Source organism: Parasteatoda tepidariorum, chromosome 2 (assembly GCF_043381705.1).
Source record: "Parasteatoda tepidariorum isolate YZ-2023 chromosome 2, CAS_Ptep_4.0, whole genome shotgun sequence".
Classification (NCBI taxonomy): Eukaryota; Metazoa; Arthropoda; class Arachnida; order Araneae; family Theridiidae; genus Parasteatoda; species Parasteatoda tepidariorum.
The window spans coordinates 98,315,362-98,327,791 of NC_092205.1; the positions used below are offsets into that span (position 1 = coordinate 98,315,362).

The 12,430-nt window shown below is 30.7% G+C and overlaps 1 protein-coding gene and 1 long non-coding RNA gene across 2 annotated transcripts in view; one reads left to right on the forward strand and one right to left on the reverse strand.

Moving 5' to 3' along the window:
- LOC107445755 (transient receptor potential-gamma protein-like) overlaps positions 1 to 12,430 on the forward strand; it is a 93,516-nt gene that overhangs the window by 53,766 nt on the left and 27,320 nt on the right. Inside the window, exons 5-8 of the mRNA XM_021145790.3 lie at positions 4,486 to 4,665; positions 7,732 to 7,966; positions 10,126 to 10,284; positions 11,171 to 11,310. Coding sequence (XP_021001449.2) covers positions 4,486 to 4,665; positions 7,732 to 7,966; positions 10,126 to 10,284; positions 11,171 to 11,310 — 714 coding nt within the window. The remainder of the gene's footprint in view (positions 1 to 4,485; positions 4,666 to 7,731; positions 7,967 to 10,125; positions 10,285 to 11,170; positions 11,311 to 12,430) is intronic.
- LOC139425033 (uncharacterized) overlaps positions 1 to 12,430 on the reverse strand; it is a 48,860-nt gene that overhangs the window by 10,977 nt on the left and 25,453 nt on the right. Inside the window, exons 2-3 of the long non-coding RNA XR_011636223.1 lie at positions 11,075 to 11,387; positions 2,787 to 2,914 (exon numbers count right to left, since the gene is read on the reverse strand). This is a non-coding gene — a long non-coding RNA (uncharacterized lncRNA). The remainder of the gene's footprint in view (positions 1 to 2,786; positions 2,915 to 11,074; positions 11,388 to 12,430) is intronic.

Here is a 12,430-nt window from a genome sequence, read left to right on the forward strand (position 1 = left end):
TTTTTTAACAGTGAATCTCTAAAAATATGAGAATTCCGACCGTTACGGTTCGGATCAATTGAGGTCTACCAAAATTGTATTTTTTAATAAAAGGTTCTTATTATATAAGCGCTGTCCATAAATGTTGTAACATTTTTTTTCAATATTTTCAAACCCCTTTCCAACAATTTGTCTCAAAGTGTCACACTTAACCGCAACCCTACACCCCATATATCATGTCACGCTAAAATATATAAACTTGTGCTAGTATTATAAAAAAAAACCCAGATATTTCAATTTTTTTTTAAAAAAAACTTTTAACTAAGTTATTAATTGCATATGGGAACATAAAAATTATAATGATTAAATATATACTTTTTTAATGAAAAAAAAAAATATATAAATATGTTTAATCTGCTGTTTTTAAATACAGTTGAGCGCCGATTATCCGAACCCTTATTATCCGAACGTCCAATTATCCGAAATGTGTCCGAATTTTTTTTTTTTTCAAAGTTTAGAATACTTTTTAACTTATCAAAAATTTTTCTAAATTTCTGAAAAATTAGATCATTCGGATGAAAAGATGCCAGGTTATGCAGCAGACGAAATAGAAGACTGGTGTCGAGACACTGAAAATGTCCCGGTATTTCAAATGATGATGAAATAGTTGCTAAAATTTTGAATGAAAATCGGAACTCCACAGACGAAGAGGAAGACGTAGGTGATCAAGTTCAAAATAGTGGACCTTCTCATATAGAAGCATGCAATTCATTCGATATTGCAATGAATTGAATAGAACGCCAAAATGATGTTGATCCAGTTCAGTTGATTTATTTAAAAGAATAAGGGATATGGCTGCTCAAAAAAGAGCATCTTCTTTGAAACAAAAGTCTTTGCTGGATTTCTTTTGTAATGAAAATAAAGAAAAATGTGGTTAAATCAGTAATTGACAAAAAATAATTTAAAAAGTTGAAATATGATTAAAAATATTCAAAATGAAAAAAAAAGTTTTAAAAAAAATAAATAAAAATATTTAAAATTTGAATTTTTTTTTTAAAACAGAGCTATTTTAGATAGTACTGCCAGTCCTAAACCTGGAAAAAGTGTGAAGGCAAGTTAGTGTATAAATAATAATAATTTAAACTAGATTTTATACAACCTTCCAATCATCCGAACTTTTCATTATCCGAATGACGTTCGGTCCCGAGTAGTTCGGATAATCGGCGCTCTACTATTTTTATTTTAACCAAAATGTGGGATGCCACGCTTTTTGTTACTCCTCCCCCCTGTTACTATTTCATTGAATCTAAACAAGATGAACAACGGCTTTGCTGCAAAATATAGAAGAATCAAGGGATAAAGAGAGAACATCGAACGTTAATATCCGAGAATTGTTGGAAAATAAATTATTAAAAACTAATTACTTTCATTTAAAAAATAAAAATTATAAAGTATCTTTTTCTTTCGAATCTGTGGAGTCGAACACATGCTGTAGAAGTCGGAAATATTAGGAGGTTTGTTAAAAGTAAAATAGAAGTTTATGACCTGATGAAAATTATTTAGACTGTCATTATGAAATCCAAAAATATTACTTGAATAGATATCAGGTCAATTATTTAACTAAGAACTTGTCACAAATTTAAATAATTACACTTAATAAATTAAAATACGCACAAATTTTTTTAGTAAGGAAAATTACTATAATTTAAAATGTTTATGCTATTATCTAAAATGTAATTTTGAAAAAATTTAAAATGTAACTACCTTTGATTATTATCATACATAAAACATAAAAAAATAATATCATACATGAAAAAAATACAAAATTAAAAATTATTCAATAAAAAATGTTAGTAACAGAAATAATTTATAATTATTAATAATTTAAATGTTCAATAATTAAATATAATTTTAAATAATTTAAAAATAGTTACGTTTTAAATAATTTAAAATTCAACTGCACCTTTTATTATAATCATACATAAAAAAAGAAATACGAAAATAAAAATTATTATTCAATTAAAACTGTTATTAACATAAATAATTAATAATTATTAACAATTTAAATTTTCATTATATTAATAATTAAATGCAAATTTAAGTAAAATGCTTTTTATTCTAATCTTATATAAAACGTAGAAATACACAATTTGTAATTGGTATTCAATCAAAACAATATTATTATCAGTCATTAATTATGATTAATATTTTAAGTATTAATTTATATATGCACATAAAAAGATAGAAATATATAAGTTGAAATTATTATTCCCTAAATAATATTGTCAATATTGTTCTATGTTAATTAATACTAGGAACGCATTATCGGGAAAAGAAGTGTTACAGGAATAGCTATAATTTACATTGATTAATACTCTCTTTCGAATAATATTCAAAATTGAATTCGGCGTCTTAGAAAATTCGACGTCCCGGAAGTAGTCGGAGTTCAACTATTGACACAACTCTATTTTTAACTGCAAGGCATCTACTTGCATTGAATTGCTTGGTATCATTTGAAAATTTTTTTTTTTTACTCCTGCATCTTGCAATGTATCTGATACATTTTAGATTTACAAATTCATGACTAATTCCAGAATTTTCATTCTATTTATTTCTATTTTCTCCGACATAAATACAACAATGAATTTAAAAAAAAGCCTTATAATAACATTCATTGAAATGATAGGTATAACCAAAACTGTCATACTCTGCATCTTCAGATTTATGGATTTTAAATTTAAGAAAACAGAGTAAAGAAAGAGTTGAAGCAATAAAATAACTGGAAAAAAAAATACAAAAGCAAATACCTTTTTTCTTCTGCAGAATCCTATGTTAAAGATACTTTTCTTGTTCATTGGAAAGGAAAGAAATACTTCCGAATTTTCTGTTCTCATTTCGGAATTTAAAAAAATCGCCTAAGACTGGCTTCCTTCAGCTAGAATTTTAAATTGACAAAATAGAGAAAAATTAAATAATAACACAAATTTTGAAATCACAGAAATTTAAAAGATAATTCTAGATAAAGATAAATGATGTTTTTTTTTTTCATTTTTTTGAAATCACACCATAATTTTTTTAAAGAACATGATAAAAACATTTTATATGTTAATAAAATAAGACTGTGAGTGGGAATTTTGTTACTAATTCAGATATTCGGAACACCATGAAATGGAGAAGAGGGGATAGTTCTATTTAAAAAATTAGATTTTTCGTGGACCTAAATCTATGATTTTCCATGATTTTTTTTAAAAAAATAGTTAAAAATCATGACATTTTAATGACACATTTTGCTCAATACCGAAATTCATGACTTTCCAGGTGCGCAGGTACCCTGCTCTTGCCTCCACTCATTAATACCTTCAATCACGTGGTCATAATGTAGATAATTTTCTTATACTTTCACTACATTATCGGCTTTTTAAAATATTTCCCTGCATTGCACAAAACGATCAAGAAGAGAATCAATTTTGGGAAATCTAAGTGCATTTTAGAAATTTTTTATAACGTTTGAAATAAAGGTGTTCTCAAAAAAAAAGATTTCTATTAAAAAAAAGTACTATATTACGTATGAAGTCCTAGCAGAGTCGCTTCTGAGTGGTGTTTGAGTAAAATAGCTTTAAAGTTAATGTGTTGCTCTTTTCCGCAATAAATATTCCAATTACTAATTGGAATATTAGTCATTGGACTCCACAATTACTGACTGGAACCTTGTTAGTTAGTGTGATTAGTGTTATTCAGTAACTAATTGGATAACACTGATTGGCAATTAGTGTTAAATTTGTTTTTATTTCATTTATTTTTCATTTAGTGTTAAATTTTCTATATTTGTAATCTGCCAAATACATTTTTAATAATATTAAATATAAACATCAACATACATAATACGCATCAACATTATTAGTAGGGAGCCGCGGTGGTTCAGGCGAGAGCATTCACCTTCCAATGAGGTGAACCAGGTTTGAATCCCAGCGATGACTGAACGAAACGAATTCAGCACCCGGCTCATACCGACCCCAGTGCTGACGTAAAAATATCCGCAGTGGTTAAAGGATCATGGGTTACAGTCCTTTTGCTGTCGGGCAATCCGTAGGAGATTTTCATGGTTTTCTTTCCATATAACGCAAATGTGGGTTAGTTGTATCAAAAAGTCCTCCAGGAAGGCCATTTTCTCCCAATACTTGATCCAGGAGTTCCCTGGTCTTTTGGATCAGGTTCAAAATAACAAGGCTACAGAGTTGAACATTAGTAGTCGAAATTCCAAAATTGGGTCATTGCTACTCTGAACGGCATGGTTACTTTTAAAAATGCTGTTTTATAATGAAGCTGCCTTATTGTTACAAAATTTTCTATACTGAAAGTAACTAAAGTATCACTTAACACCTTCTTCACTTCAATGGTATTTTTCCTAGTTCTCACAGCGAGTGCTTAAAGTACACACAATTTTTCACATTGAATCTAGCGAACTATTTAAGTATTTTATTTTAAAGAGTGTTATATTTGTGACAGGAACTACGCAAGCAGTGCCAAGAGTTTGTGACATCTCTCCTGGATCACACCAGAAGTTCCTACGAGCTGGAAGTGCTCCTCAACTACGATCCCTCTTCGGGTGCCGCCTTGAAACCAGCGGGAGACATCAGAATGCGTCTGAGCAGACTCAAGCTTGCCATCAAACATAAACAGAAAAAAGTAAACCTTTTTCCATACTTACTGACCAGCTTTCACGAGAACTCCTTTCGACTGAATATATCTGAGGATGCCTATTGCCATGGACACAAGAGTAAAACTATTTCTGATGGGGGAGGAAATTGAAGTTATAGCAAGACTGTTCCTATCTTAACCAATGCAAAACTGTTAATCCCATTTCCCATTTCGAAGTGACTTTTATTCGTAACTATAGTAACTACCAAGGCTAGCCTGACGTCTGGAGGAGTTCTCGTGGGAGCGAAATAGTAGACACATTTTTTAAAAAAAAGTGAAACTGCTTTTATAAGAGTAAATTTGCAAGTTTGGTACGATGTTGCAGAGTTGATGATCGATGAAAGAATAACGGTATTTCAGAATTCATTATATTCAAAGAAAAGGCATAGGTCAATAAAAGATAAATTCTGTAATAACTACTGTATTCTATAAGATTATGCATAATAAACGAAATTAAACCTTTTTTAGAAGGAAAAGATGCTTTGCTTTCCCAACTGTGATCTTTATATCATTACCATAACTGCCACTTAACCTAAATGTATTACATTTGCGAACAAAATAAATATAAACAAGTGGGCTGAGCCCCCTGCTCGCTAACGCTCGCCAACCCCAGAAAATTGCTGCGCAATCTTATATGGTTTGCTTCGCAAACCAAGTTCGTTTCGCTCGCTACTATAGTTCGTTCACCAGGAGTTGAGACTTGGCTCCACCTCCTCGGACGCAGAGTTCATTTCAGAGCGGGGGAGTGAGAGGAAAAACATCTCCGTTGTTGAAATTGAGACAACCCTTAATTTGCGCCAAACACAGAAAGTGAATTCTTTTTCACTTACTTTGCTTTATCATCTGCTAATATACCTTTTGTTACACTAGCTAATTAAATATAGTTTAAATTTAAAAACTGTTGTTCTCCCAGCGAAATGTCTCATAAAGGACAAACTATTCACTCAAAAGAAAGAAATATCATAAAAAATAGTGTAAAATATCATCAAATATGTTAAAAAATCATGTTAAAAAAATGCACATAAAGTTTGTGAAATAAATATTTTTGCCAAACGATCGCCAAACAGCAACATTGTTCACGATTGCTCACAGCCTTCTCCCAAAAATAGCGAAATAGTATCGTCGCATACCACGTGATGAAGGCGGAGCCAAGTGCCAACTCCTGGTGAACGAGCTATAACTTCGGTACATTGCAAATGCACAAAATTCTAAGAATTCAAAACAATCATTCAAATCCATATAACAACTTTTTTTCAATAAAAAAATTACATCTTTTTAGTAAATACTAAGTCATTAAAATAAATTTGCATCCAAATAAATGACATGTAATTCGTTAAACTTATTAGAAATGTGCTATAGTATAAATTCTTAAAGCGTAACAGCACGACTGAGATATATATATATATATATATATGAGATATATATATATGTTTATTGGGATGTCTTTTTATTGTATTTTCTGCCATTAAACCCACATTCTGCCAATTCCATATTTTGCATTTATGGATTACTTTTCCAATATTTCTTTAAAGTGACTTCTAAATTTCTTTAAGCATGGGAGATGACCTGGACCGTCGATTCTTGCCAAGAAAATGGATTCAAAACAATCATTCAAATCCATATAACAACTTTTTTTCAATAAAAAAATTACATCTTTTTAGTAAATACTAAGTCATTAAAATAAATTTGCATCCAAATAAATGACATGTAATTCGTTAAACTTATTAGAAATGTGCTATAGTATAAATTCTTAAAGCGTAACAGCACGACTGAGATATATATATATATATATATATGAGATATATATATATGTTTATTGGGATGTCTTTTTATTGTATTTTCTGCCATTAAACCCACATTCTGCCAATTCCATATTTTGCATTTATGGATTACTTTTCCAATATTTCTTTAAAGTGCCAAATACATTNTATATATATATATATATATGTCTATGTTTATTGGGATGTCTTTTGATTGTATTTTCTGCCATTAAACCCACATTCTACCAATTCTATATTTTGCATTTATGGATTACTTTTCCTATATTTTTTAAAGTGGCCTCTAAATTTCTTAAGCATTGGAAATGACCTTGACCATCGATTTTTGCCAAGAAAATGGTGGTCGGGAAAGGAAGCTGGTTTGCAAAGTGAAATTTTAAACTTTCCCTTTAACCATTTTTCTTTTGTACAAGCATGAACAATAGTACTTAAGGGTGATTCATTTTGACGTCATCATGACCATTTTCTTAAAATTTCTCCTACAACGTTCTTGTCCAGCATCTACGCTTCTAGTAACACCAAATGAAGACAGTTAGTTGATACTGTTGGTTGAAAAGTTGACACTACGGTTACCAGTTAGTGTCGCTGTTATATTTTTATTTCCTTCTGTACTATTATATAAAATGAAGATTATGTTTTTTATGAGGAAAACGAAGGAAAGAAAATTCTGTTCGGATAGTAAACATAAGTTTTTTTTTCTTACTTTATTCCACTAAAAATGATTTAACAACGATAAAATTTAAATTTATGTTAGTGTTATGAAATTATTCTCATATTGTGCATTTGTGTAAAAACATGAACTATTCCATATCATTTATCTTAGATCTTTTTATTCGTTAAAATGCGTTTCTGTCACATTTTTTTATTTATTCATGTTTAGACCATTCTGTCCTGTTTATGTCATTTTATGATAAACGAGAAAAGATACTTAACTAATGCTTTTTCATAATTATTTTTCCATTACTTATTTAGGAGGTAAGATAAAAACTTGTATTTACAGCAGCTTCATTCCGACGCAAGTTGGAAACAATAAGTCATGAAACAATAAGTAAGTCTTATTGTTTCATGAGATTTACACTGCGCTTGCTCAAAGTGGTTACTGACCTGTTGGAGATTGCGCAATGGAGATGTACTTAAACGGGAAAAAATTTCTTCCGTTTAAATCAAATGGCTGTGAAGAGTTGCAAAATCATTTGTAATTAAACTGTCTTGTAATTCTATCGCACTTCTGACTCGAATATTTTAATAAAAACAACATTAACTTTTTTTTGTATAGTTCTGTGCTCATCCGAATGTGCAACAGCTTCTGGCATCTATCTGGTACGAGGGACTGCCCGGATTTCGCCGGAAGAACATCCTCTTGCAGTGCCTGGAAATCATCAGAATAGGTCTCCTCTTCCCTTTCTATTCCCTGTGCTACATCGTGGCTCCATACTCCACCCCAGGAAGAACATTGAAGAGGCCCTTCATCAAGTTCATCTGCAACTCTGCATCCTACGTCACTTTTCTCTGTAAGTGTTGTCTCCATTCTGATGTTCATTGAGCTATAATTTTAGGTTACAGTTCAATGAATCTGCACGTATATGTAGCAGAAGTTATGCAGTTACATTTATTAAAAAATGTTTCAGAACAACAAACGTGTGTGGAACAATTTTTGCATTCGTAGTTCCTCCAACCGTTAATAAAATAAATGCAACGACTAAACGATTAAAAGAAAGAAAAAGTTGCGTACGATCACTGGTTACCCATGGATCAAATGCTTTTTCTTTCTGGATTGACTCAATTAAACGCCACAACATTTCAAATCATGGGTTGCAAAAAACTGTCTCCATTGATGTTTGTCGTCGGACTTGATATTCATATCCTGCCTATGTACGTGTTTCAAGACGTCACAAAATACTTTTCTTTCTTCAGCATTCATAGTTATATTTAAATCACCGTCAAGACAGTAATGATACGTTAATACTAAAAAAGAATATCAAAATACTTAAAATTATTATTATGTAAACACATTAAAAATGCCTGCCAGTGAAAAGAAAAAGAAAAACAGCAGCGGTCGCCATAGCAACGCATGCGCACTTTTTACTGTTTCTCTTGAACACAGTTGAAAAGTGTGTGGACGCCATCAAATCCAAATCAAGACCCGTTTTGCCAATGAGTAAAAATTTTATTTATTTTTACCATATAAAACCCGAAAGCTAGAGATTAAATTGGTTGCCAAACATTAAGATGTAAAAATTTAAGCGTTCAAGTGAGACCCACCACTCGAGTTTAGAGGGTTAACAGGCTACCAATTTCATTCTTGCGCAAGTGGCTAAACCATCATCAGTTCAAATTGCTTAAGTGTATTAGGCAAAGACTGAAGTCAGCATAAAAGAGTATAGGTCATATGATTCATTGAGTTTAAAAGTTAAAAAAAGTTTTATTGGTGCTTTAATAAAGCGCAAAAGTTGAAAAAAAAATTTTTTAGGGTACTTATCGGTTATAGGGTTTGGTTACTTTGCCAACACTAGGTTCTGGTTAACACAGGTCATCGGATTACGATAATACAATATCGTGATTGTTACGATAAATACTACAATACTGTGATCATTAACAATAACACTCATAACGAATACGGCTGCATCGTGATAATCATTGAAATCTATAATTATCGAATGATGATAATATCGCGATTGTTATTGATAACATAACATATTAAAAAAATAATATCTTGAATACTATACATAAAGATAATTATCGAATACGATATTATTTTGAGTGTCGTTAATTTTATGTGGATACAGAAAATATTGACTAATTTAAAAATAATAGGAATTAGTTAAATTGGAAAAGAATAGCCATATATCTTTAAATATCGATATTTTTGACAATGCACCATCATATCAATAGAAATTTGTATCTATTGGTTACAGGAGGGTCCATGTTTGTGTTGGCGACAATTCGGGAGAGCAGTCGCCAACACATTACAAACTTTTATTTATTTAACTTAATTTTATTTTTAAATTTCCATGAGAATCTAAATTTATTTTGAAAAAATGTTATATTTTTAAGAGTTTTTTTTTAATAATATAAATCATATATTTTTAATAATATAGATCATATCGTTGATCACCTTTTTTCTATTTTGAAAAAAAAAAAAAAAATTATTGGCCATTTGTCGAGCTAAGTGGAAGAACATTTTTGGCGATATTAAAAAAAAGAGAAAGATTTTACTTTAGCCTTTTTTAATTAAACATACATTCATTGATTTTTCCAAGTTATTTAAATTTCACTATTCTCAGTGGACGAAGTTACAAAGTAACAATCTTTGAATGTTTTTGGAGTGGAAGAAGATTTGAAGGGCCTCTTAAAACCAACAATCGACGAGTAGCCTTAGAAATAAAATTAAAGCATATTCTTTTTTCCCTTTGTCAACTTATAAACTTTAAAATTAATTTACTCAAATTCACTAAAAACGGAAGTCTTCATGCACTAAGCTCATCAAATATAAATTTGGTTATATTGAATTTTTTTTAACATGATTGATGTTTATAATTGTTCATAGAAACAGATTACAGTTGCGTTTTTTATTAAATATTTTGTAAGGCTTAACGTTCTTTTTTCTCTCTCTTTCTTTTCTTTCTGTTTTTCCTGTTTTTATTTTTTTTTTACTTCAATCGGGGAGAAGTTCTGCTGATTCTCGCTTCCCAGCGTATCGAGAATGTCATAGTTGATTTGTTCGGAACAGATGAGATGAAAAAGAAAATGAAGAATACCGGAGGAGTCACAACAAAAAGAGGAGCTCCGCCAAGCTTTGTTGAGTGGCTCATCCTGGCATGGGTCATAGGTGAGATATTATCTCCTTTTAAATTAACATATTTCATATAAAGGTTATAGTATAGAATCGGGAGCTCTTAGATAGGGCACTAGGGTGCCTCGTTTTCAATTTGTTTTTTCAAATCAAAATGTTACCCCTAGCAAATTCCTATTTAGAAATAACCATCAAAAAATTATCAATAACTTATAGTAAATTCAAGTATTTAGTATTAATAATAATTTTATTTTATAACAATCTTTGAAGAACCGATCCAATTTTTAGGATTTAGGACTACTAATGTTCAACCCCATAGCCTTGTAATTTTGAACCCAATCCAAAACTCCTGGATCAAGTATTAGGAGAAATTCGAATTCATTTACGACTTTTCGATTGAACTAACCCACATTTGCTTCACATGCAGAGGAAAACCATAAAAACCTCCCACGGTTAGCCTGATGGCAAGGGGACTCTAACTCATGATCTGTCGTCTACCACTGAGGATATTTTTGAGTCAGTACTGTGGTCGGTACAAGCCGGATGCAGAATTTGCACCGACCAGCCATCGCTGGGATTCGAACCCGGTTCATCTCATAGTAAGGCGAACGCTCTATTTCCACCATGCTTCTATACTTCATTCAATTAAAATTTCATGATGGCACAAATTACAGGATTACCTACAGTTATAAAAATATTTTACAGAATTACAGAAAATGGAGATAAAAATTCCATACTCTATAGACTGCGCACCCGGTTAAGTGTTGCAGAATTTATATTTTAAATATATTTCAAAGCATTAAGATTGGATATAAAAAATACTTACGTTTTTATTTCCTGAAATTGATTCATAATTTCAAATAAATAATTCTTATTCTGAAATTGCAGGATTTGATAAACTTTCTGAATTTTCCTCCCGCAGGTCTGATTTGGAGTGAAATTAAGCAACTGTGGGAACTGGGACTCGTGGAATATGTCGGCGACATGTGGAATATTATTGACTTCATAACTAACTCACTGTATGTCGCCACAATTGCACTCCGAATTGTCGTCTACTTCCAGGTCACTCATTTCTTCTTTTATCTTTATCTATTCTAATTATTTTTACCCTTTAAATGGGGGGACAATACAGTAGAAACCTAAAAAAGAAGAATTTTTCATTAATTTTGCAACGATTGTGATAAACTTAATGCATTTTTTTTATCTTAATTAAACTTATTTTAATCTTCATTTTATAATGTGACAAATACAAAAATGTAAGAAATTAAATTTATTTAATTAATTAATGTATATGTTAATGTATATGTTACCGTGAATGGCCGAAATCAAGAGAATGTCGACTTTCCCAGGTGAATGTCAACAATCACATAGTCGCTTCGGTGAATGTATGAAATATTTGTTATATCAGATTTTATATTAATAATTTTAATGTCTGCTTAGTATAGATTAAGAGAAACATCAGTGTTCGACGGGCAAAATGTACACCGGGCACTGAACCTTAAAAAAACTTTAGTGTAGGGTATACCGGGCAGTGGTACTTAACTAGACCTTGTATATATTTCGGACATTTACCAAAGCGGCTATGTGATTGTCAACATGGTGAAAGTCAACAACCACCGATTTCGGTCATTCACAATAACGTATGTAACTTATTTTTTAAACTATCCATAACTTATACTTAAATTATTCATAACTATATTCATAAATTGAGAAAAAATTCTTCAAATTTGATTCTGTTTTCATATTTTTGAATTAATGTTGAATGAAGGTTTCGTTGCACGTAGGAATTTTTTAAAACATTTTTTTCTCCCAAAGCAGTATCGTTTTGAAAACAAATTCGAATATGCATAAAATAATTAACATTTTCGGTGAATATTCAAAAAAAATCCTACTAATTAAAAAAAATCCTTCTTTTTTTGCAGCGAAAACTATATTACGTACATTGTGTCAAAATTTGAAGTAAATCGTTTGAAAATTGTACTAGAAAGACAAAAATTAGTTTTTTTTCTTTACAATCGTCGTTGAACAGCCGACCCAATTTTATGGGTTTACGATTACTAATGTTCAACTCCGTAGCCTTGTCATTTTGAACCCAATCCAGAAGACAAAGACACTCCTAGATTAAGTAGTGGAAGAAATTTGCTTTCGTGGAGGACTTTTTGGTGGAACTAATCCGCATTTG